At 41.4% G+C, this 24,429-nt stretch overlaps 1 protein-coding gene across 3 annotated transcripts in view; it reads left to right on the forward strand.

The window, feature by feature from the left end:
* SFPQ (splicing factor proline and glutamine rich) overlaps positions 1-24,429 on the forward strand; it is a 49,112-nt gene that overhangs the window by 21,238 nt on the left and 3,445 nt on the right. The window contains exons 8-10 of one of the 3 annotated variants that reach the window (XM_030220169.1): positions 8,533-8,572; positions 8,659-8,795; positions 17,031-23,081. In XM_030220169.1, coding sequence (XP_030076029.1) covers positions 8,533-8,572; positions 8,659-8,795; positions 17,031-17,192 — 339 coding nt within the window. In that variant the 3' untranslated portion in view covers positions 17,193-23,081. Of the gene's footprint in view, positions 1-8,532; positions 8,573-8,658; positions 12,449-17,030; positions 23,082-24,429 lie in introns of those variants that run through there. The other 2 variants (XM_030220171.1, XM_030220170.1) reach the window with 2 other exon arrangements.

A 24,429-nucleotide genomic window follows, 5' to 3' on the forward strand; every position in this document is an offset into this window, starting at 1 on the left:
CACTAGAAAGGAGACAGAAAATTTAGAACCTTTTACTCTTTTGGGAGGAAGGCATATTAGGCCGCTATGCTCACTGCCAAAATCCAAACATACCAGCTCTTTACGAGCATCCACTTGCGGAACTCGGGTCTTGCTTGGTTGAAGCACTTCCTCAGGAGCAGGCCGAGCCTTATCGCCAGGTGGTCAGGCAGCAGAAGGTGTCAAAAATTCCTGGCCAGGGGTACGTTCGACACTTTTGATGTAGTATCCAGGATTGCTGCCCAAGGTATAGTGATGCGCAGACTCTCATGGCTGCGTGTCTCTGACCTGGATCATTTGGTCCAGCAGCGGATGGCAGATGTTCCTTGCCAGGGGGATAACCTTTTTGGTGAGAAAGTAGAGGATCTAGTTGACCAGATCAAGAAGCACAATGATGCTATGGATTCTGTCTCCCGTCGGGCATCTTCTGCTACTACCTCCTCATCTAGGAGGTTTTTTGGAGGGAAGAGGGGTGCTCCCTATTCCTATGCTAGGCGTAGGTACACGCATGCTTCTCGTCAGCCTGCCCAGGCTCAGTCCCAGCACACACTCATTCTTGTCAACAGCGTGTGCCTAAGGCCACTGCGGCTCCCCAGCAAAAGCAAGGGACTGGCTTTTGACTGGCTTCAGTTCAGCATAGCCTCAGTAAACGTGTCCATACCGGATGACTTGCTGGTTGGGTTGGAGGTTAATGTTTTTTCACCAAAGGTGGCCTCTTATAACCTCCGGCCAGTGGGTTCTTCAAATTGTCCAGTTAGGATACACCCTCAATCCGGAACCAAACCTCCAAATTGCCCACCGGGGAGCTCAGTCCTACAGCTCCCAGCACAGGCAGGTACTTGCAGAGGAACTCGCCACCTTTTTACAGGCCCAAGTGGTCGAACCCGTTCCACCAGGGGAAGAAGGGCTGGGATTGTATTCCAGGTACTTCCTTTTGCAAAAGAAAACGGGGGGGGGGGGGGGGGGGTGCGTCCCATCCTAGACCTAAGGGCCCTTGTCCAAGAAAAGTTCAGGATGGTTTCCTTGGGCACCCTTCTTCCATGGTTCAGGAACATGATTATGCTGTCTGGACTTAAAGGATGCCTACACTCGCATCTCGATACTCCCAGCTCACAGGAAGTATCTTCGTTTTTGGCTGTGTACTCCCTTTTGGCCTGCGTCTGCGCCCAGAGTGTTTACAAAATGCCTAGCTGTAGTCACAGCGTCGCTACGCAGACTGGAAGTGCATGTGTTTCCTTATCTCAGCGATTAGCTGGTGAAGAGCACCTTGAAGGAGGGTGCTCTGGAGTCCGTGCGAATGACTATTCGGGTGCTGGAGTTACTGGGGTTCGTCATAAATTATTCCAAGTCCAATCTCATCACAGTCCAAAAATTGGAATTCATTGGAGCCCTGTTGAACACTCGTAAGGGCTCACCTCAGTGCGAGTAATGCTTATCGCCGTGTAGAGGGTAAGCCTACGCAGACCCTGCTTGAATACCTTCTACACTTGTCAGAGTCTGGTCTCAAGATTAACTCCGTATGGGTTCACCTCAGTGTAATTAGTGCTTATCACCATGTAAAGGGTAAGCCTATTTCTGGACAGCCTTTAGTTCGCTTCATGAGAGGTTTGCTTTTGTCAAAGCCCCCTGTCAAACCTCCACCAGTGTCATGGGATCTCAACGTCGTTCTTACCCAGCTGATGAAAGCTCCTTTTGAGCCAGTGAATTCCTGCCATTTGAAGTACTTGGCATGGAATGTCGTTTTCTTGGTGGCTGTTGCTTTAACTCGTAGAGTCAGTGAGCTTCAGGCCTTGGTAGTGCATGCACCTTATATCAAGTTTCATCACAACAAAGTAGTTCTCCGCACGCACCCTAAGTTCCTGCCAACGGTGGTATTGGAGTTCCATCTATCAAGTAGCCTACAACACGCAGTCACTAGGTGCCCAAACTGATCCACCACCAAAATGAATATCTTCAAGCTGTTCCTAGTAATTTACTCATTATCACTAAACCACCTAACACTAACTACCCCACTTGCAGGAAGCAACATCATCCCCATATTACACCACCCCAAATGACCGACCAGACACACTACCTCATCAGACCACTAACAATCATACCAAAGGAAGACCACCAATACGCAGACAACCCCAGCAGAAGGGAAAGAACCCCCCACAACAAATCCACAATAACAAAAGAATGACGACAAAAATCCACATAACACCAAACATAACGGACCCATTCCAAAAAATTCAAATCGGCTACATCAACGCCAGATCTGTAGTAAACAAAACACTACTAAAAGACTGGATCATGTCAGACAACCTCGACTTACTCTTCATCAATGAAACCTGGCTCCATGATGATAAAGACCCCATGATCTTAGATCTTTGCCCCCCAGGATATAAAATCGTTCACAGGACCAGAAAGGAAAAGAGAGGTGGAGGCATAGCATTTAATCTACCAATCCCAGTTCACTGTCGAAACCAACTTGAAATTGCCTCACTTAGAATCCATAACAAAACCTTCCACGACCATCTCAACTCCGTCCTGTTTTATAGACCACCAGGAAACTGGAATGAGTGCCAGACTACCTTCACTGACTTCATTTCAAACACATGTGCGACCAACTCCAACATACTAATACTAGGAGACATCAACCACCTAGAAGACCCAAACTCCACTAACACACGAGAATGTAAGAATTTCCTCCATTCATGGGACCTCACATGGCCACAAACACAACCAACCCATGTCAAAGGACACACGTTGGACCTCATCTCATACAAACTACCATCAGACCAGAACCTTAAAATAACAGTTATTAAAATGGTCAAACACCATGGTCCGACCACCACAAACTAAACCAACACTAAAATGGCGGAAGGCTCTTACCATACACAGCATCCTACAGGAACAGAGGCCAAATAGATCCGGAAATATTCTGGCTACAGATTTACAATGGTGGATGGACTGCACAAATGGATTCTGCACACTACCTCACAGAATGGGATGAAAGATGCAGAAACATACTAGACAAAATAGCGCCCTTATGAACAAGAACCTCACGCAGGCATAACACCATACCATGGTTTAATGATGATCTGAAAAAAATTAAAAGCAAACAAGGAAACTCGAGCGAGCATGGAAAAAATTAAAAGATGAACACACACTCAATGCATGGAAACAGATACACAGAAAATACAAATACGCAATAAGACAAACCAAAAGGACATACTACAAAACTAAAATAGGGCCGGACTACAAAGATATGAAGAAATTATACCAAATTGTGAACTACATTCCATCTGCTGACAAACTCGCTAACTACTACAATGAAAAAATTACCGACCTACGAAAAACACTACCTCAGAACAATACTAACACCGAAAACTTCATCAATAATCTGGACCCAAACCCTGGAGAATACCCAACCGACCGAACCTGGTCAAACTTCACACTCCTCACCGTCGAAACAGTAACCCAGGCAATCAAAAGTTCTCCATCACCCATTGCAAACTGAATACCTGCCCCAGCTACCTACTAAAATCCGCCCCTGACCGCTTCACAACAGACCTAAAAGTGAGGTGAAGGAAGCTATTAGGGCTAAAAGAAACGCCTTCAGAAAATGGAAGAAGGAACTGTCTGAAAATAACAAGAAGCAGCATAAGGAGTGTCAAAGCAAATGCAAGGCGCAGATAAAGAAGGCCAAGAGGGATTACGAAAAAAAGATAGCATTAGAGGCAAAAAAAACATAGTAAAAAATTTTTTCGGTATATTAAAAGCAGGAAGCTGGCAAAAGAATCGGTTGGGCCGCTGGATGACCGAGGGGTAAAAGGGGCGATCAAGGAAGACAAAGACGTAGCGGAGAGACTGAATTCTTTGCTTCGGTCTTCACCGAGGAAGATTTGGGTGGGATACCGGTGTCGGAAATGGTATTTCAAGCGGACGAGTCGGAGAAACTTACTTACTTCACGGTAAACCTGGAGGACGTAATGGGGCAGTTCGGCAAATTGAAGAGTAGCAAATCTGGACAGGATGGTATTCATCCTAGAGTACTGATAGAACTGAAAAATGAGCTTGCAGAGCTACTGCTAGTGATATGCAACTTATCCTTAAAATCGAGCGTGGTACCGGAAGATTGGAGGGTGGCCAATGTAACGCCCATTTTTAAAAAAGGCTCCAGGGGAGATCCGGGAAATTATAGAACCGGTGAGTCTGACGTTGGTGCCGGGGAAAATGGTAGAGGCTATTATTAAAAACAAAATTACAGAGCACATCCGAGGACATGGATTACTGAGACCGAGTCAGCACGGCTTTTGTGTGGGGAAATCTTGCCTGACCAATTTACTTCAATTCTTTGAAGGAGTAAACAAACGTGGACAAAGGGGAGCCGGTTGATATTGTGTATCTGGATTTTCAAAAGGCGTTTGACAAGGTACCTCATGAAAGGCTACAGAGGAAATTGGAGGGTCATGGGATAGGAGGAAATGTCCTATTGTGGATTAAAAACTGGTTGAAGGATAGGAAACAGAGAGTGGTGTTAAATGGGCAGTATTCACAATGGAGAAGGGTAGTTAGTGGGGTTCCTCAGGGGTCTGTGCTAGGACTGCTGCTTTTTAATATATTTATAAATGATTTAGAGATGGGAGTAACTAGAGAGGTAATTAAATTTGCTGATGACACAGTTATTCAAAGTCGTTAACTCGCGACAGGATTGTGAAAAATTACAAGAGGACCTTACGAGACTGGGAGACTGGGCGGCTAAATGGCAGATGACGTTTAATGTGAGCAAGTGCAAGGTGATGCATGTGGGAAAAAAGAACCCGAATTATAGGTACGTCATGCAAGGATCCACGTTAGGAGTTACGGACCAAGAAAGGGATCTGGGTGTCTTCGTCGATAACACACTGAAACCTTCTGCTCAGTGTGCTGCTGCGGCTAGGAAAGCGAATAGAATGTTGGGTATTAGGAAAGGTATGGAAAACAGGTGTGAGGATGTTATAATGCCGTTGTATCACTCCATGGTGCGACCGCACCTTGAGTATTGTGTTCAATTCTGGTCGTCGCATCTCAAGAAAGATATAGTAGAATTGGAAAAGGTGCAGCGAAGGGCGACTAAAATGATAGCGGGGGTGGGACGACTTCCCTATGAAGAAAGACTAAGGAGGCTAGGGCTATTCAGCTTGGAGAAGAGACGGCTGAGGGGAGACATGATAGAGGTATATAAAATAATGAGTGGAGTGGAACAGGTGGATGTGAAGCGTCTGTTCACGCTTTCCAAAAATACTAGGACTAGGGGGCATGCGATTAAACTACAGTGTAGTAAATTTAAAACAAATCGGAGAAAATGTTTCTTCACCCAACGTGTAATTAAACTCTGGAATTCATTGCCGGAAAATGTGGTGAAGGCAGTTAGCTTAGCAGAGTTTAAAAAGGGGTTGGACGGTTTCCTAAAGGACAAGTCCATAAACTGCTACTAAACGGACTTGGAAAAATCCAAAATCCAAGGAATAACATGTATAGAATGTTTATTCGTTTGGGAAGCTTGCCAGGTGCCCTTGGCCTGGATTGGCCGCTGTCGTGGACAAGATGCTGGGCTCGATGGACCCTTGGTCTTTTCCCAGTATGGCATTACTTATGTACTTATGACCTCACATCCCACCTTAACTACATGCTCCAACAAGGTCTTTTCCCTGAGGAACACAGCAACATCCTACTCACCCCAATCCCAAAAGATACTAAGAAAAAAGCAACCGAAATTACCAACTACCGCCCAGTTGCATCTATACCACTAGCAATTAAATTGATGGCGAGCATGGTGACCAAACAGATTACAGACTACTTGGACAAGTTCTCAATACTCCACGAATCACAATAGGGTTTCCGCCCCCTCCATAGCACCGAATCTGTACTAGTCACTCCTGGCCATATTCAAGCGGGAAATAGCCATAGGTAAAAGTATACTTCTCCTACAATTTGACATGTTGCGCGCATTCGGCATGGTAAACCACAAAATACTACTGAGACTCCTAGTCTATTTTGGAATCGGAGGAAACATACTCAACTGGATCAATGGTTTCCTAACCACCAGAACATACCAAGTAAAATCAAAATCAAACATATCACCACCACGGAAAGCAGACTGCGGAGTACCTCAAGGATCACCACTATCACCAATACTCTTCAACATAATGATGATCCACTAGCCAAGGCATTATCAAAGCAAGGCCGCAACCCGTTCATCTACGTAGATGTCACAATTTACCTTCCCTTCAGACATGATCTAACAGAAATCAACAACGAAATTAAACTCTGCTTGAATACCATGGATTCATGGGCAAACTCCTTTCAATTGAAACTGAATACCGAAAAAACACATTCTCATCCTCTCATCTCAACACAATACATACAAACCAACAACCTTAATCACCCCAGAACACACCCTCCCTATTTCAAACAGCCTGAAAATACTCGGCATGACAATCGACCGCATCCTCACTCTCGAGAGCCAAGTGAACTCCACAACAAAGAAAATGTGGTAACTTAAACGCTTAAAACCTTTCTTCCTGAGAGAAATATTTCGTAGCCTAAAACAATCAATGGTGCTAAGTCTCGCAGACTATTGCAACGGAATTTGCACTGGATGCAAAGAACAACTTACAAAGAAACTCCAGACCGCTCAGAATACAGCAGCCAGACTAATATTTGGCAAATTGCGATTCGACAGTGCCAAGCCCCTCTGTGGGAAAACTGCATTGGCTATCAATCAAAGAACATATTACTTTCAAAATCTGCACCCTGGTCCACAAAATTATCTATGGCCAAGTCCCAGGATATATGACAGAACTTATAGACCTAACCACTCAGAAACATAACCAGATCATCTTGAACATACCTAAACCTCCACTATCCAAACTGCAAAAAAAAAAAAAATTAAGTACAAAACTTATGCGTCCAGCTTCTATACAAGCACACAATTTTGGAACGCACTGCCAAAAGTTGTGAAGACAACCTACGACCACCTAAACTTCAGGTACCTGTTCAAAAAGGCATACTCCGACGACCCAACATAAATGCCTGCTCTCTGCAACACAACATAACCAAAGCTTGTACTGGGCACTAAATAATTTTTCCTCTCCTTGATTCCCATTGTAACTGAAACATATGTTCCTTATTCAACCATAATACCACCTGTATTTGTTTCTTTACTGGACTGGCGAATGCCTCTACGCTACTATGTAAGCCACATTGAGCCTGCAAATAGGTGGGGAAATGTGGGATGCAAATGTAACAGATAAAATCTTAACTGGCGAAAGCAGTTTGCACACTTTGGGCTACAAGAGAGCATTGGCCTTTTACGTGGAGCGGACAAAGCCCTTTAGACAGTCTGCCCAGTTGTTTTTCTTTTGATCCCAACAGGAGGGGAGTCGCCATCGGAAAACGCACAACTGGAATTGGCTAGCAGATTGCATTTCCTTCACTTACGCCCAAGATGGGCTGACTCTGGAGGGCCATGTCACGGCTCACAATGTTAGAGCCGTGGCTGCGTCAGTGGCTCACTTAGCCTCCAGTGAGGAGATTTGCAGGGCTGCAACGTGGTCTTCAGTCCACACGTTCACATCTCACTACTGCCTTCAGCAGGATACCCGACGCGACAGTCTGTTTGGGCAGTTGGTGCTGCAGAATCTGTCCGGGGTTTAGAATCCAACTCCACCCACCTAGACCCATTTTTGTTCTGTTCCAGGCTGCATTCTGTTAGTTGTTTATGGTTTCAGGTCAATCTCTGTTCTGTCCTCGCTGCTGCAAGGCCCAATTGACCAATGTCATTGTTTTGAGTGAGCCTGGTTGCTAGGGATACCCCACATGTGAGAACAAGCAGCCTGCTTGTCCTCGGAGAAAGCGAAGATACATACCTGTAGCAGGTATTCTCAGAGGACAGCAGGCTGATTGTCCTCACAAACCTGCCCACCTCCCCTTTGGAGTTGTTTATTTGCTTTTTGATTAAAGTGAGCGGGAAGTCGTCCGCGCATGCACGGTTTGCACTCCAGAAGGCTCTGGCAAAACATTTTTTTATTTTTGCTCTGAAAAAATTTGCCGTTTCCTGGGCTGCCGTGGACGCTTCTCGGAGAATACCTGCCACAGGTATGTATCTTCGCTTTCTCCTAGTATGTAAGCAGCTCAGGTGTGCTGTTTGTTTTATGGTGGGTATAGTTTGTCCTATATAAACTTTCTCGTAAAGGCATTGGATGTGTTTGTGCCGATACTTTGTTGCTTCCATTGATGTTAACTGTTGTTAAATTGGTGCTCCCGTCTCACATAACACGTAGAGCCTTTTCTGAAATGCATGTAGGAAATTATCAGCAAACCTTTTTCTACTTGATATTGCCAGGTTGTCTGCATTTACAATGGGGCTTTGTGGGTGCATGCATATATATAAATCACAGAATGTTTCAGTATATGATAGCTTTGTGACATACGATTGAATATGATGGTTTGGATGTGCCATGTAACAACTGAATTCTTTATTTTCAGAGGGACATGAGAATGGGTGGCAGTTCCATGAGTATGGGAGGTAACAAATTTTGCAGCTCTTAAAATGTTTGTTTTCCAAAAATTGGAACTTTCATGTGCATAAACTTTATGCCTCCCTCTTTCTAGATCCCTATAGTACTGGAAGCCAGAAATATCCACCTCTGGGAGCAGGGACAGCAACAGCAGCAAGTGGAATAAGCTATGAAAACAGCCCTGGAGTGGGGCAGGGAGCAATTGGTGCAGCCATGATGGGGAGTGACATGGTAACGTATCCAGAGGATATCTGGATTACACCCACCCAGAATTTTTCTTGAATGGTTCTCCCTACCTGATGGATTCTATCTGGTTTTTACTGAGTTGAGTAATAAATCAGGGATCCCAAACAGGTTCCAGAGACCTGTCCTTAAAAACTAAGGTATAAGGACACTCCTACCTGAAAATAAATTTTTAGTTCTTAAGATTAAGCCAGGCTTTACAGAAACTTATGCTGTTAGAATATTCTTTGTGTACATTTCACAAACTTGCTGTAATGTAGTATATGGTTGTTGGAGGGATTGAGCTATAGTTTAGCATGTGAATCCTTAAATGTCAGTTCAGTCCTGAGTTCTATTCGTATGTATTTGGTTTGTTTGGACAGTCATGCTTTTGTACTCTACATGGGGGAGGTGGGTCCAGAAGCTGCTACTATAGCATAAGAACTAAAAGTATGGTGGTTAGAGCTAATGCTTGGAGGGTTTGCATGACAAATTAAGTCTCATTGTGCCTTAGTTTATCCAACTTTCTAGATAGCATCACTTCCTGTTTTGGGAAGCTTTCTTGTCTGTATCTGAAATGGAGGTTGTCTGGTCTAAGCTGCTACTATGCATTGAAGTACTGAATGGTAACATGAAAACCAATATGAACATGGATATTTACATGATGCTTTTGAATGGTGTAGCATATATTTATGCTATAGCAAACCACTGGTATACTTTAAAGCATCTTTCCTCATAGCACTCTAATAAAGGATGCACCAAAGATTGCAATTCTGGCATTTTAGTCCAGATATCGTATTCAGATATCATCAGAAGTGTTGCATGCTTAAGTCTGCCCACAGGTAGCCACCTCTACAAGGAGGGTTTCACCACATGTAGAAGGCAGAAGAGGGCTTTGAGAATAAGTGCTTCAATGTCTCTTTGGATCTAGCTCTTTTACATGCCATCCTGACCAAAAGGGAATTCCTTCTGGATTTTCCTTCATTCGGACTTGAAAATCTGCTTCTATTTTCTGATAGTTTTATGTGAACTCCACAGCCATTTAAATCACAAGCTCAATGGTGCTCATATTTTCAAAGCATAATGTTTCAAGTATTTGCTCTCCATAAAGAAATATAACAAAACTGGTTTAGTGGAAGATTGACTTGCACTAAGCTAAGGTTCCTTTTGATGACTGCTGAGCAAACTGTTGCTCCTTGGTCTGTTCTGTGTATTGGAGAGCATCCTTGTCCTTATTAGTAGATATTGACCTTTCCTTGGATGCACCAAGCCTTGATCTTGAGCTATAAGTGTGAATTGTACCAGTTAAGAGGATATTCAGGTATGCTTGTGGTCTTGAGGCTTTGCTAGGTACACTTTTTTTTTTTTTTTAAAGCTAAATGGAAAACAATGAATAAAAATGGTCATACATGGTAGGAATACTTTGTAGTACCTTTTGTTTAAAGAATGTTCTATTGAGAACCGCTCGAGACTCAAGAGTTTCAGGCATTCTAACACGGGGCCAGATTTTAAATCTGCATCTTCCTCAATAAATATATTGGCCATATAAGTGCATATCCTAATTACTAGTTTTGGATGTTCCTTAGTGATACATGTTTTTGCTACCTAACTATCCCCTTAAACTGTTCATTTCACACATGTATATAATAATAGGGAAGATGACTTGTTTGATACTATAAAGAATTGTTTATAGTATTTCCCAAAAGCACAAGCTGCTGTGAAGGGTATATGACTATACTGAAATCCAGAAGTGGACTTCTGTGAATAGGGCTATCTGTGGCTGCAGGAACAGGACTTCAGTGTTGATGTGGTTCTTTTGCAGTTCCCTCATGTATTGGGGTAAGGCTGATGGGTCTAACAGTTGAATTAAATAATTGAGCTCAGATCCTTACTGATTTGTGTAGTAGTCGAGTAATTTCAAATCTGGAAAACCAGCTATCAACAAGATGGGGGTCATATGCCACTAAAAATCTTTGAAGTGCTAAATTGTAAACCTATGAATTTTGAGTATTTAAGTGTCCAAATAAGTAAATGGTACTTTTTTACTTCAGCAGTGTAAAAATCAGTATAGTTGATCCTTTGGAAGTACCAATAAATCAGTATATTAACGTTTCAAGAAGCCATCAAGGTGTGTTTACATGTACGTAGCAGTGTGTGTTGAAATTCTGGATGTTGCTCAAAGTAGACCAGTAAAAGATTCCTTAATGTGTATCTCGAGTGAATTGGCTCTCATATTTTTTTTTTTTCTAATAAATTGAGTTTTACAGGTTAAGAAAACATACCATAGAGTTGATTCTTTTTTTTTTATAGCAAAGACTGCCATAATTTGGGATATGGTGGTGCCAGAAAGTTGTAATAGTACTTAAAGGTAGACTTCTGATATTTGGCTTCCTATCCCTGGAAAGCAGTATTCATAACATAACATCTACATTTGCCACATGTTCTATATATCTTGGGACAGGCTTATATAGCCTGTCCACATTCTGACATGCTAGCTAAATACTCTGAAAAGTGAGATAATTAGTTTGGGGCTTGATTTTCAACATGAATAGCTTCACTAATTATCAATTTGAGGGTTGTCTCCTACAGTAGAATCACTTTCACAGCAGAGGGGGTCAGTGTATAATTGTAGCTAGCTCTACTTATCTCATTGTTGGTGCTACTAAGGTAGTACTTATAGCCTCTGAGATGAGCCCTCCTGATGAGAGTTTCCAGCAGTCAGGTTGTGGGCATCTCTAGAGAAGCCAGTGCCTGATGAAACAAGATAATCTCTTCCTATTGGAATAGGAGTGAATCAGTCAAGCTATGGAATTCTTTTACTAAAATGAATTTTTTATAATCTGCTGAATTCAAAGGGAAGTATTGAGGCTCGAGTTCAAAGGTGTCAAAACTTTGTGCCTCTGAGAATTTAAGATATTAACAATAACTATTGAATTTCATTCTGAAGAACTTTATAGTTGACCTATGAATACATTCTCTTTACAATCTGTTCTATACATGCATCATTTCATTTACCAGATAGACAAGTTTGTTTAATGTACAGTTTGTATTTGAAGGTAGGTTTTTGACTAGTACTCTAAGGCTTATAGCTTTAGAGCCTTAGTCTTTAATTTTCCTAATAGACAGATTCTTCAAAGAATCTGGTGTTCAGTAATGTGGTATAAATGTGGAAGTCTCTGTTGTATACAAAATGGCAGTGAGAATGCTATAGAAAGGTCTTCTCTACTGTAGCTCATTTAGGTGGGCAAGTGTACTGTGATTCTGGTCTTCAGTCCATATGTACAGCTGTACATTCTGTTGACTGATGTTGGGCTTAGTCAACTCAGACATGGCTATGCTTAGATAGGCGAACAAATTTTGATGCCTAGATCAGACTCCTTCAAAACAGCTCTCGTTTCCAATTTCTTAGGCTCTGTCCTTTATTCTGAATGGTTACATCTATATTTAATCTAGGACCTTCATAATAGAGAATATTTACTATCTTTAAAACAATGGGCAAAATAATTGGTCTTTAAATTCCAACTATAAATACAGTCCATATCAAAATATGTAACATTCTCCAACTTTAATTCATGTTTCAAGCTCTGCTTCAGGGACAAATAGTTTATATCTGAAAAATCATCTCTGTCAATAGGTCCTCAACCTGTGCTCCATTTTTCATTTAAAAAAAACACAGAAATGGCATTAATCATTTGTTAATGACATCTATCGTTCTAGCATATCTAGAGGAATTAAAAACGAGCTTTACTAATATCAGACATTGTTTCCAAATTCAGTCTTCCAGATTGTGTAGAACCTAATGAGAAAATCCAAATGTGTTCCCTTTTATTCAGTTGGCTGTTTCCTCCACAGCAGTCATTTGGTACATGATTCTTTGGAGAGTTGTGTTCCAATTTATGGTGTTTTAAAAAAAAAATATATAAAGTAAGTTGGGTAGATATAGTTTTTCTGAGGACAAGCAGGCCATATTCTTGTATGTGGATGGTCATCCACATCACCCGATGTGGAGCTTAAACTGCTAAAAATAGGTTTGGGTTTTTTTTGTTGTTTTTTGAGCATGCGCAGTGTCCTCACATCTTCTGTTGATAAATCCAATAGACATGACAAAAGATCTTTTTTTATGGAGGGATGTGTCCTGGATGATCTGCCGGTTGGGGGGGGGGGGGGGGGAGAGATCGAATTTTTTTTCCCCCCCAGGCAAGGTGATCCCTTGTAACCTCAACCGGTGGGTTCTCCAAATAGTCCATCTCAGTTATGTCTTGTGTTGGTGTCTGTTCACCAAATTACCCAGCACGAGTGTCTCACTTCAGCTCTCTGTGCAAGCAGGTTCTTTGCAGAGGAATTCTCCGCTGTTTTGAAGATTCATGCGGTTGAGCCTGCTCTATCAGGGGAAGAAGGGCTTGGGATTCTATTTCAGGTACTTCCATGTGCCCAAGAAAACGGAGAGGGGGGGGGGGATGTGCCCCTGAACAAATGCCTGGTCAAATAAAAGTTCAGAATGGCTTCCCTGGGCACCCTTCTCCCCATCATTCAGGAACCCGATGAGCTATGCTCTGTGGGCTTGAAGGATGCTTACACTTGCATAACTTCCAGTACCACATGTTGCCTTTTGGCTTTGTGTTGGCTCCTGGGATTTTCACCAAGTGTCTTGCAGTAGTTGCAGCATTGCTACGCAGTCCATGTGTTCCCTATCTGGACGATTGGCTGGTGAAGAGCATGTCGAAGGATGGGGCTCAGGAGTCCATGCAGAGAACTTTTCGGGTGCTAGTGCTATCGGGGTTTTTTTTTTTTTTTTTTAACTTACCCAAGTTCCATCTCCATCCCGTTCAGCAATTGGAGTTCATAGAGCCTTACTAGACAGGCAGCAGGCACAGACTTTTCTCCCTGTGCCGAGGGTGGATACTCTTGTTGCTCATGCCATTCAGGTCTGAGCTGCAGGTCACAGCTCAGAAGATGTTGAGGTTGTCAAGCCAATAGCTTCCACCGTCCATGTCACATCCATGGCACGTCTTCATATGAGAACTGCCCAGTGGTGGCAAACCTCGGGAGCCTAGTGGAAGTTATCTGAGTAACACTAGAGTTCTGACAAAGCCCCCTGTTAAACCTTCTACACCTTTCTGATTCTGGTCTCAAGACCAACTCTGTAAGGATTCACCCAAGTGTTTATTGCTGTGTAAAGGGTAGGCTCGCCCATCTCTGGACAGCTTGAGAGGTTTGCTTCTGACAAAGCCCCCTGTCAAACCAGTGTATCTGTGTCATGGTACATTCTCCTCAACCATCTGATGAAAGCTTTTGAGCTGCTGGATTCATGTCATCTGAAGTACTTGACGTGGAAGGTCCTGTTTTTGGTGGCTGTTCAGTTTGCAGGGTTAGTGAGCTTCAGGCCCTAGTGATGAATCCACTTTATACTAAATTTCATGATATTAGTTACTACTAGTTCTCTGCATGCACATTAAATTCCTGCCTAAGGTTGTCTGAGTTCCAACTGAACCAGTTGATCATTGTTCCAACGTTCTTTCCCAAACCTCATGCCCATCCTGGTGAGAGCGCACTGCACATTTTGGACGGCAGGCAAGCATTGGCCTTTTTCTTGGAGCAGACTTTACAGACCACCCAGCTTTTTGTTTCATTTGATCCCAACAAGATGGGGGTTGCCATCGGAAACATAATCTCCAATTGGCTGGCAGATTACATTTCATTCACTTATGCACAGGCTGGGTCAACTCTTGAGGGACGTGTCAAGGCTCACAAAGTAGGAGCCATGGCAGTGTTGGTAGCCCACGAGATCGGCCTCCATTGAAGAAATTAGCAAGGCTGCAACACGGTCTTCAGTCCACCTATTCACATTACACTACTGCCTTGAGTAGGATACGTGATAGTCTGTTTGGACAGGCTGTTCTGCAGTATTTGAAGTCTAGAATCCAATTCCACCCTCCTGTGCCTGTTTTATTCTGTTCTGTGCTACACTCTCACCCAGTTGTATATAGTTTTAGGTTAACTACTATTTAACCAATATTTTTGAGCCCATAAATTATGGTAATTTTGTATTGAAACAATTCTGAGCTGATCTTGATTGTTTTGTAATCCCCCTCTATAAAATATCTTGGATAACCTCTTACTAAAACATCTGCTTATCAAATCTATAGCTTGAGCTTTTAAAATTGGGTAGAGATGAATGTAACTTTCATACTCTGGAAAGGTGAGTGTCGTGGGGATATTTCTCCAGTGGGTGAAAGCTGTTAAATAGTAAATTTTTGTTCTTCTGGTTTGTGATATTTGCAAAATGTGATCAAGATATCCAAAAAATATCATCATGACAGTGCATGATAAATTTTAAATGGACATCAGATGAATTGAGCATGTTTCATCCTAGTGTTCTTGTGTTTATATAAAGTCAGTTTTTTCCAAAAAAATAAAAAATCTTCAGATGGGGCTAGAGAAGCCTCCGTTGCAGTATCATGACATTGCTGATTTTTGGTATGAGGGAAAATTCTTACACTAGTTCTTCCAAAGAGAAAACAATCCAGTACTGTAAATTAACCAACATATGACATGTCTCAAATATAAGGTTTGACTAGCCTCCAATTCAGAGTTCATCAAATTAGGAAAAAAGTTCCAACACTGACCCCTGGTGGATGCAGTGTGGTTGAGAGAAGTTTCTTTTAGAAGCATACAGCTTACTGATATTTTAGGATAGTCATTCCTCAACCCAGTCCTTGGGACACACCCAGCCAGTCATGTTTTCAGGATATCCACAATGAATATGCATTAGTGAGCCCTCAGATTTCCTTAGAAAGATCTCTCGGGTTAGGGATAGTTCTCTCACTTGAATTTTCTGTACTAATCTGATACCTTCTAATTTACAAGTTATTTTCTTTTAATAGCATCAAAATGTCACATCCAAGGATAAATATCACATCAGTCTTTAATCTTCTGAAGATTCTAATTTTATCTATTGAATGAATCCTTACATGGTGCCATAATTTGTAAATTACCATGACATTTCATATTCATCCAGTGCTATATTCTTTGCGTTGTTCAGCAGTTGCTTCAATTGTCCATCCCCCCTTTTTTTTTTCATCCAATATAGTTTCTACTACTAATGTACCGTATTGTTTCTAATGGTCCACCCCCACTGATTCTTACAAGCCAAATTTAGATTTCAGGGTTTTGGTGTACCGCAGATTAAGCCTATGCAGGCAGCTAAGTGGTTTACAACCCCCAAAATGAAAAACCTCGAAAGCAGCTGGTGTCGGGGCAAAATAGGAGCATCAAGACAGAGGGAGGGCGGGGTGGGGGAGCAAGGAGACAGGGAAAAGGAGCTACTGGGAGGAGGAATCAAAAGCTAAGGTAAAAAGGAAGGGCCATAGGTGTTCTCCAAAGTTTGTGGCCAAGGTAACAGAAGGTGGACTCTCGTATGGATGACAATGCAAAACCAATAGTACTCAAATAATAGGCCCGCCCCCCCCCCCCCCCCCCCCCGGGAATTAGCAGTAACAGGCATTGCTCTCCTTCAATGACTGGATCTCTCCTTTTTTGTTTGGTATGGGGCCTTGATCATTTGCAGATGCTTAAGGCTCAACAAAAGGGTAGCGCCATAACTGGGAGGAGAGGTAAGAAGAGATCAGATGTTGAGGGGGGGGGGGGGTAGAGTAAAAGGGGTGAGATGGTGCCTCTGTTAATAGCTCTCTTCAGAAAACCCAGTTTCTAATAGCTTGGGTGTTAGAAACAATACGGTTGTTCATTTTATATTACATATTTGATTAAGCCCATTGGTTGAAGTACTGCTTATGAATATGCTTTTGCTGCCATACAGCATAAGGGTTGGAGTCTGAGAAATTGCATGAGAGCTGTTTTGACAGTTAATCACCTGTGGGATTTTAAAACATTTTTAAGATCTGATCGACTGCACACACAGTAGGCCGAGAGCTGTTGTCAGTGGCAAGAAATGCTGTTTTGTAACAGGGTGTTAATATCTGAACTAATGCTTTAATTATAGCATTACAGGGAAAATCTGTCCTTTGAAACAGATATGAGTAGCTGAAGTGGGATCATACCAAAAGGCATGTATTATACTAAACTAATTATTAAATTACCCTTTTTTCCTTTCTATGTTCCTGGTACCTGTGGATCGGCTCAATGGTGGTTGTATCGACGAACGTTGACTGCGGAACCTTCTAAAAAATACATATTTTACACACACGGACATCAACTACCTGTAACGAACTGATTGTGTTCCAATAGCGTAATGAACGCTTTGGGCAGGGAAGTGCAGGGCCTGCAAGTACTACTCCAGGTTCTAGGGGAATTGGATCAGGACCTGGTCCTGCAAGTGTGGGAGCAGGCGGAGGATATGGGAGAGGGAGAGAAGAATATGAAGGTCCAAACAAAAAGCCCAGATTTTAAACATTCCTCTAAATTCATTCCAGCCTTTTAACAGCCACCTTTTTAATTCTTACATTTTTATGGATGTTTAGATACTTAGCCTAACATTTGTACGTGGTCTGTTGGGAGCATTAGGTTGTGTACTGCAGTCTTACAAAGCTATAGCCGTTTTTTTGTGTATATTCTCTTTTGGCAGTGTACTTTGTGCCATTGAAATCTCCATTACATTGTGTACATTGCTGAGCTTTAATAGAAGCTAGTTTTTTTTTTTTTTTTTTTTTTCAGTCATGATCCTAATATTAGGTTAGGCAGTAGCACCTTTTAAACAGTATCCAAATCTTAGCATCAGTTCTACATTGAGGCCAAGGTCCAGTCGCTGAATATTGGTGACATCCTCTAGAGCATACAACCTTGTACTGCTAAACTGGCTGCTTGTAGCCACTTGTTAGGCACAGGATATAGAAAGTACAGCAGGAAGCAAATGGAAGCCATTTGCAAGTAATTCAAACGTTACAGTATGAAACGTGTGGCAGTTTTCAATAAATATGGATGTCATAGCCACCTGGCCACAGAAACTGCAAGCTATTTCAGGCTGGGTGTTTCCTTTCTTTTCTTTGTACATGTGAGCATCTGCAGACCTTTGAAGTGGAAGCTATTTTCTTTTAATTCACTTTTAATGCTATTCCCCCTGTAATGAGTTAAGCAACTTCTAAATAAAAGGATTGTTAAATGTGGAAACTGTGTTGGGGGAAGTCTTCTTAGTTGGGCTGGATAATCCATATGTTTCCTAAAGTGATTCTTTTTAATCTGAATTGGACCTACTTCAGCAAAGCTGCTTGATTTTTGCTGAAGTCCTTAGTGTCCAAATCTGTCTATGCTTTTGAATACCCAGAATAAAGGCAGTTGAAATTGCTTCTCTGTAGAATGCAAAACAAGTCATGCAACCTGATATGGCCTCAGAAGCGTGAAATTATATTCACATAATTCAAATGGACCCAAACATTTAATTTCTTCTAGAATGCGTGCTCCTTGTCTGGAGATTGGGTACTCTCCCCCTCACTAAATATTTTTGGCAGGACTATTGATGTGAAAATTGATCATACAAGCAGTCAAATTTTATGATCATATAGCTGTTTTGTATTCTACAGTAAACGAGCTGTTTCACATTAGTCTGGCAGCTAAGACTTAGGACATTTTGTGGCAGAGAAACACTACTGCATAATTCTATGTGAAGTTGAAGGAAACTTGGCACTTGTAATGTGTGTCCTTAAATGTTCCTCCTCTTCTCTTTTGCAGCAGTGGGATTTAGGTTGCTTTTTTAACACTGACACCTAAAGTGCTGGGAAAAGGTAGGGGTGTTAGTACTGTGTATGGTCAGATTGTGTTCACACTTTGGAAACCTTTGACCTACCACACCAACTGATTGGACTTTAGTAGGTCTGTCGTCTATCCTCCAAATACGGTGTTAGTCTCCTTAGTTTGTTAATGAGAACAAAATTCTAGTATCAAGAAAACATACTAGACCCATATTTCACTGCCAAACTGGCAAGTGAAAATGGAGTTTTCCTCTGACCTCTCAAACAATGGGCAGATGAATATGGGAAGATGGCCAAGAGGCACACGTGATATGTTAAGTACACCTGTTAAGGTAAGCACACAGTGGCAAAACTGTACATTTTATAATGGTGCATTTTCATCAGATCAACTTAAGTCATTGTATGTTTGCCTTTAGAAGTACTTCATTTCTGCTGAAATGGCAATAACAATTAGACCTTGGGGTGGGTGAGCTTTGGCCCTAGACTTGGTGATTCTGCACATGCATGTTAAGCGTACTGTTGCAGAGTCTCAATGTGAAAAATGGGTTTCTGCCTTAAAAATAACCCCCCCCCCCCCCCCCCGAATATTGCAGATTCAACAGTTAATATGTACCTGCCAGTTTAATCTATAATGGGAACAGAGCAGATCTCAAGGAATATAGAAATACATGTCTACAAAAGAATTAAATATATAATATATGGGGAAGGGAAGAGTTCCAGATCAAACAAGTGTTTTAATATTAAACATAAGACACCCATGTATACGTAGACAAAGTTAAATCTGCTTTTCTTGGGCAGTTTCCTTCTGAATGAGTGGCAGAACGTTTCATGATTTAAATAGCCATATTGACAGTTTAAACAGGAGATACATGTCTCCTTCAACCACCTGCTTTAGAATGCAATTGTAATTTGAAACGCAAACTAGAGAGTGGTGTAACCCATGTTTACTCATTGACTAAAATTCTGGGCCTCAGATACTAGTTCTTCTGTCAGAATTAATAGTAATGTAGGTGGCTGCATCTTGCAAAAGTATCTGGTTTTAGGTTAGCTCGGGATGAGGGCAGCATTGACTTACATAATTCAGTCCCATAATGTTTTTACCCATAAACAGCAACCTGAGCCTTAATGACTCTAGCTTTCATATTTAAGCACATGTATGTTAAGGTGCACTGCATAAATTGTCAAACCCTACTTGATAACTGAACCGTTAAAGATGCATGGAATAAACTGCCCAGAGCAGATCTCTTAAGGGGTGGATTTGTGGGTTGAGATTTGATTTCCAACATCTTAGCCATTCTGTCTCAAAGCTTTTCCTGTTGCGTCTCTATAGGGAAATCTTTTTAGGACAGGCACTGTACATATGTGTTAATGTCTGGGGAATTGCATTTCCTGGCCACTTTTCTTTTTATCAGAACAGTGAATGAAGAGCACAACAAGGGCAGAATGCTGTTGCTCCAGTAAGACCACCTGCAAGTCAGTTTGCTGTGTATTAGGATAAACATGAGCTGTATGGCCTAATCCTTACTAAGCTGTCCTCGGCATGTGCCCTAAATTTCAGCTTTTCTGAAATTCTAAATTGCCAGGGAGTATGCCTATGCACCAAAACGTCTACATGAAAAGTTGGATCAAATTAGATGTCAAGAGGCAGCACTAGTACAATATCTTTTTGAAATGCAAACTTTGACAAAGGGAACTGAAATAGGAAATGTAATCAATAGCGTTTGACCTCTTAAATGGCATATTTACAGGTGACGCAGTGAAGATATAAATTGCCTCTTGCTGAGACTCACTTTTGTTGATAAATATTGCCAAATAGTATTTTGAGACATTTTGGCTTTTTTCAGGCCCTCCCTGTTTGCATTCCTGGTGTAGGGAGTTTTAATGTACTACAATGTTAAAATTGTAGTCCTTTAGATTGCTTGATAAATTGTTCTACAAGGAAGAAGGTTGCAGTGATGTCCATACCATGTTTTAGATGCATCTTGTACCTTGAAGTGTAACTATTACAATTCAGAAGAAATTGTAATGCATTTTGTGAGCTGCTCTTTTCCTTGTGGTATGTTGTGGTAGAGAACATTCAGATCCTTGGCAACCAATTGTGGCAGCAAATTTGTTTTACTGGAGCACTAGGAGACTGCAATTACACACTAAATGTAGAGGCCTGCTACATAACTGCACTTTAGCCAGCATTCTACAGTGCTTAACTGTGAGGAACGTAGTACTACAAATGGCAGTGGACAGTAGGACCCGGATGTAGTAATCCCGCTTGCTCCAAGATTCTCAGTGCTGACTGCATGCAGGTAGGTACCAAGCAATATCCTATAACTCGGTGAATTGTCATTTTATTCTGTGGTGATTCTGACATCACACTTCTGAATATGGAACTACAATGCAGTACTCGTTATGGATGAGGTGTGATGGTAGTTTATGTAAACTGAATATATCATCCATTGTAACATTGAGGGCTTGGCTTTATATTTTAGTACAATGGGCGTGCAAGGGGAGGGTTAGAGGAAGCTGTACAGTGCAGTTTGGGTGCTTTTTTGCACCTGAACATTGCTATAGGAAACTGCCTTCATGTGATACAATAGACTAGAATATTTACTACTTGTAAAGTCTTAATTTGAGGTGAAACAATGTATACTGAACTTACAAAAGGGTCTGCAAATATAGCACTTTTTACTGAGATTATGAACACATTTGTACCAAAGTATGGCTTGCTTCCCCAAGTTTATTCCCTACCTTGGCACCAACCAACGGTTGCTCTGTTGGGATGCTCACCAGCACATAACCTCATCAAGTATTAGTAAAGCCATTTGGCATGGTTCATTTTACTTGATGACGTTCCTCCACTTATACTTCTAGTTTCTGCTTGATACAGGAGTACTAAAATGAATTTTGTTAGGAGCGTATTAAACTGGATCCAAATATGAACTGGCTTGAGGTTTAGAGATTGGTATCGTCGTGCTGCTTGTCAGACTTACTGCTATACTGTCTGATGCTCATAAGTTTCAACACTAGATCTGGCTCTTGGCTAATGCATAAGCTGCCTGATTTAGTGAAGGAAGGGAATGTATGGGAAGGGGGAAGATGGCAGTCACTTTCAGCTTGTTGAATGTCATGTCTTAGACCTGTATGAGATCATACTCATCGTTACTTAGTGGTATGTTTCTTACTTTTTACAGTCAAGTGGGGTTGGGTATGGGGCTGTAATGTGATCGTACTTCTAACAAAAGAAAACAGGGTAACCTGCCCTGGGTTCCTCTGAGCTAATTCTAGATCAGCTCTGCAGGTATCACGTGTTGTCATCAGGTTGCTAAGAACTTGTTCTATTACACTTGAACAGTCAGTACTGTAGGGTACGTCTGCTTAGTGTAATAGAGTAGGGTCACCATTAGTCTGCTAGAGTCCTGAACTCCAGCAGTTCATGCTGTCACAAGAGATATAATTTTAGTTGTGCTGTGTAATAGGTAGTTGGGAATTGTAACAAACTATGGAGCAGTTCTGTTGGCATATGGGAATTAGATTCATCTTATACCTTATCAATAAGGTACCTGTGCTCAATATGAAATACTGAAGTTAAAACCTGGAAAAGCAAACTTATCTAGTAACTGCATATGAAACCAGAATACTTTAAAGTGCTTGCATTGTGTTCCATTTTTGGCAATCTTAAATTTTTATAGAACACTTTGGCTAATACATAAAACAATTCAGAAGTGTGATGCCAGAATGTGTAGTCTAGTCAGAATACTGGTGCTGCTTAAAGTAATTGACCAGCATGGAGTTTTGTAATGAATTTTTATTTTGCAGTTGATTTTCCCATAATGCGAAGATGTGATATTTTGTGTTAATGGAGCTGCATGTCAGTTGCACCGATGCAACTAAAAGAATTGCACCATGAGCTCCTGTTTTTAATTTATATAGGTGGGATAGATGGGGACATATTGGCTTTTGCTAGGTTGCCGAGGTAAAGTTAGAAGTTACACTTGACCTAAGCCGGTAGGGGGAGGGTTGTTAAACAGCTTAAAGCCCCTGCTCTTCAGGAGAAGCAATCCTTGAGCATTGTTCAGTTAGATGGACTATGCCGTGGGACTCCCACAGTAGGTTGTCCAAATGGGGATTTGCCCCATCCATATGAGCTTCATCCATTTAGAAAGCATGGATTATGTTCCATGGGTTGAAGTGCTCATCTTGTCATAGAATAGTCAAAACCTTTTCCAACTTAACTGAGGTACAACTTCAGTGCAAGTTCTTTTAGGAATAGTTCATTGCATTAGCATACTGTCTGGCCACAAGTCAAATATGAATACTTGAATAATGTTGCCTCATTTAAAGTCTAATTGTGATTAGTCTTGGCATTTTTCTACACAAATAGCTTAAAATCTGCTCCCCTATTTTTAATTAAAATTTGTAACAAGTCCCATCACGTTAATTAATCTATAATTAAATTGTGATATTAAGCTGCTCTTAAAAAAGAATTGCCTTTTTACAGAGCAATTATAACTACCTCTATGCAGTTTACTAATTTTAAAATGTTATCCTTTAGGTCAGGCGGCTGGGTGTTGGTTGAAAGCCAAATGTTTGTCCATGTAAGGTAAGCATTCGTGTGGTACTGTGAAATGTTGCTCACAGCTTGTGATTCCTGCTCAGTTTTGGAGAAGTTACAACTTAATATACTGAAGTATCTGAATTACAGATGATGGAAATATATTTGAAGTACCTTCATATAGTCAAGCTGTTTTTGATGGTAAAATTTGTAAAAGTAGAAGTCTGATACAAAGCTCCAAAGGAATGTCAGCAATGTCAAGACTTTCCTTATCGTCTGCTCTAGACCATTCCCGACAAGTGGGTAATATGTACTCCTAACAGCAGAGGGAGACTGAAAGCTATTTAGTGCACCTGTATATGCCCTGAGATTGGTAGCATTGAATGTTGCATGGCCAGTGTTGGAAACAGAATACTGGGCTAGCTGGACCATTGGTCTGACCCAGTGTGCTGCAGCAACTAAGAAAGCAAATAGAATGTTAGGTATCTGTCCATGGTGCGACTGCACCTCGAATATTGTGTTCATTCTGGTCACTGCATCTCAAAAAATATATAGTGGAATTAGAAAAGGTACAGAGAAGGGCGACGAAAAAGATAAAGGGGGTGGGATGACTTCCCTAAGAGGAAGCAACTAGGGCTTTTCAGCTTGGAGAAAAGACAGCTGAGGAGAGGTATGATAGAGGTCTATAAAACGAGTGGAGTGGAATGGGTTGACATGAATAGTTTTACGGTTTCCAAAAATACTAGGACAAGGGGGCATGCGATGAAGTTACAAAGTAAATTTAAAATGAAACAAAACATTTTTTTTCACTCAACATGTAATTAAACTCTGGAATTCATTGCCAGAGAATGTGGTAAAGGCGGTTAGCTTAGCGGGGTTTAAAAAAGGTCTGGACGGCTTCCTATTAAGTCCATGGACCATTATTAAAATGGACTTGGGGAAAATCCACTGCTTATTTCTGGGATAAGCAGCATAAAATGTATTGAACTTTTTTGGGACCTTGCCAGGTATTTGTGACCAGTATGTAGATAATCTGCTACTCCTTCCCCAGACTGCCTTGAGGTTCTGCAGTTCTCAGTAGCATTACCTAGATGCTGGCCAGAAATACTATCGTTTGTGTTCTCCACTCTTGTACATATGCACTGGCAAAGTACTATTCATAAATGATCTATAAGAAGCCATTAAATGGCAGTTTTCTAGGTATTTATGCATGTGTGTTACTGCTGCCTAAGACTAGGCAGTTCCTTAATAGCAGTGATTTCCAAACCTGGAGCACCCTGGCCAGTCAGGTTTTCAGGATATCTGCAATGAATATTCATTGTGGGTATCTTGAAAATCTGACCGACTAGGGTGACTCTAGGATCAGGTTTGGGAACCACTGCCTTATAGAGTTACG

The sequence above is a fragment of the Microcaecilia unicolor genome, chromosome 11 (genome assembly GCF_901765095.1).
Source record: "Microcaecilia unicolor chromosome 11, aMicUni1.1, whole genome shotgun sequence".
NCBI classification, from domain to species: Eukaryota; Metazoa; Chordata; class Amphibia; order Gymnophiona; family Siphonopidae; genus Microcaecilia; species Microcaecilia unicolor.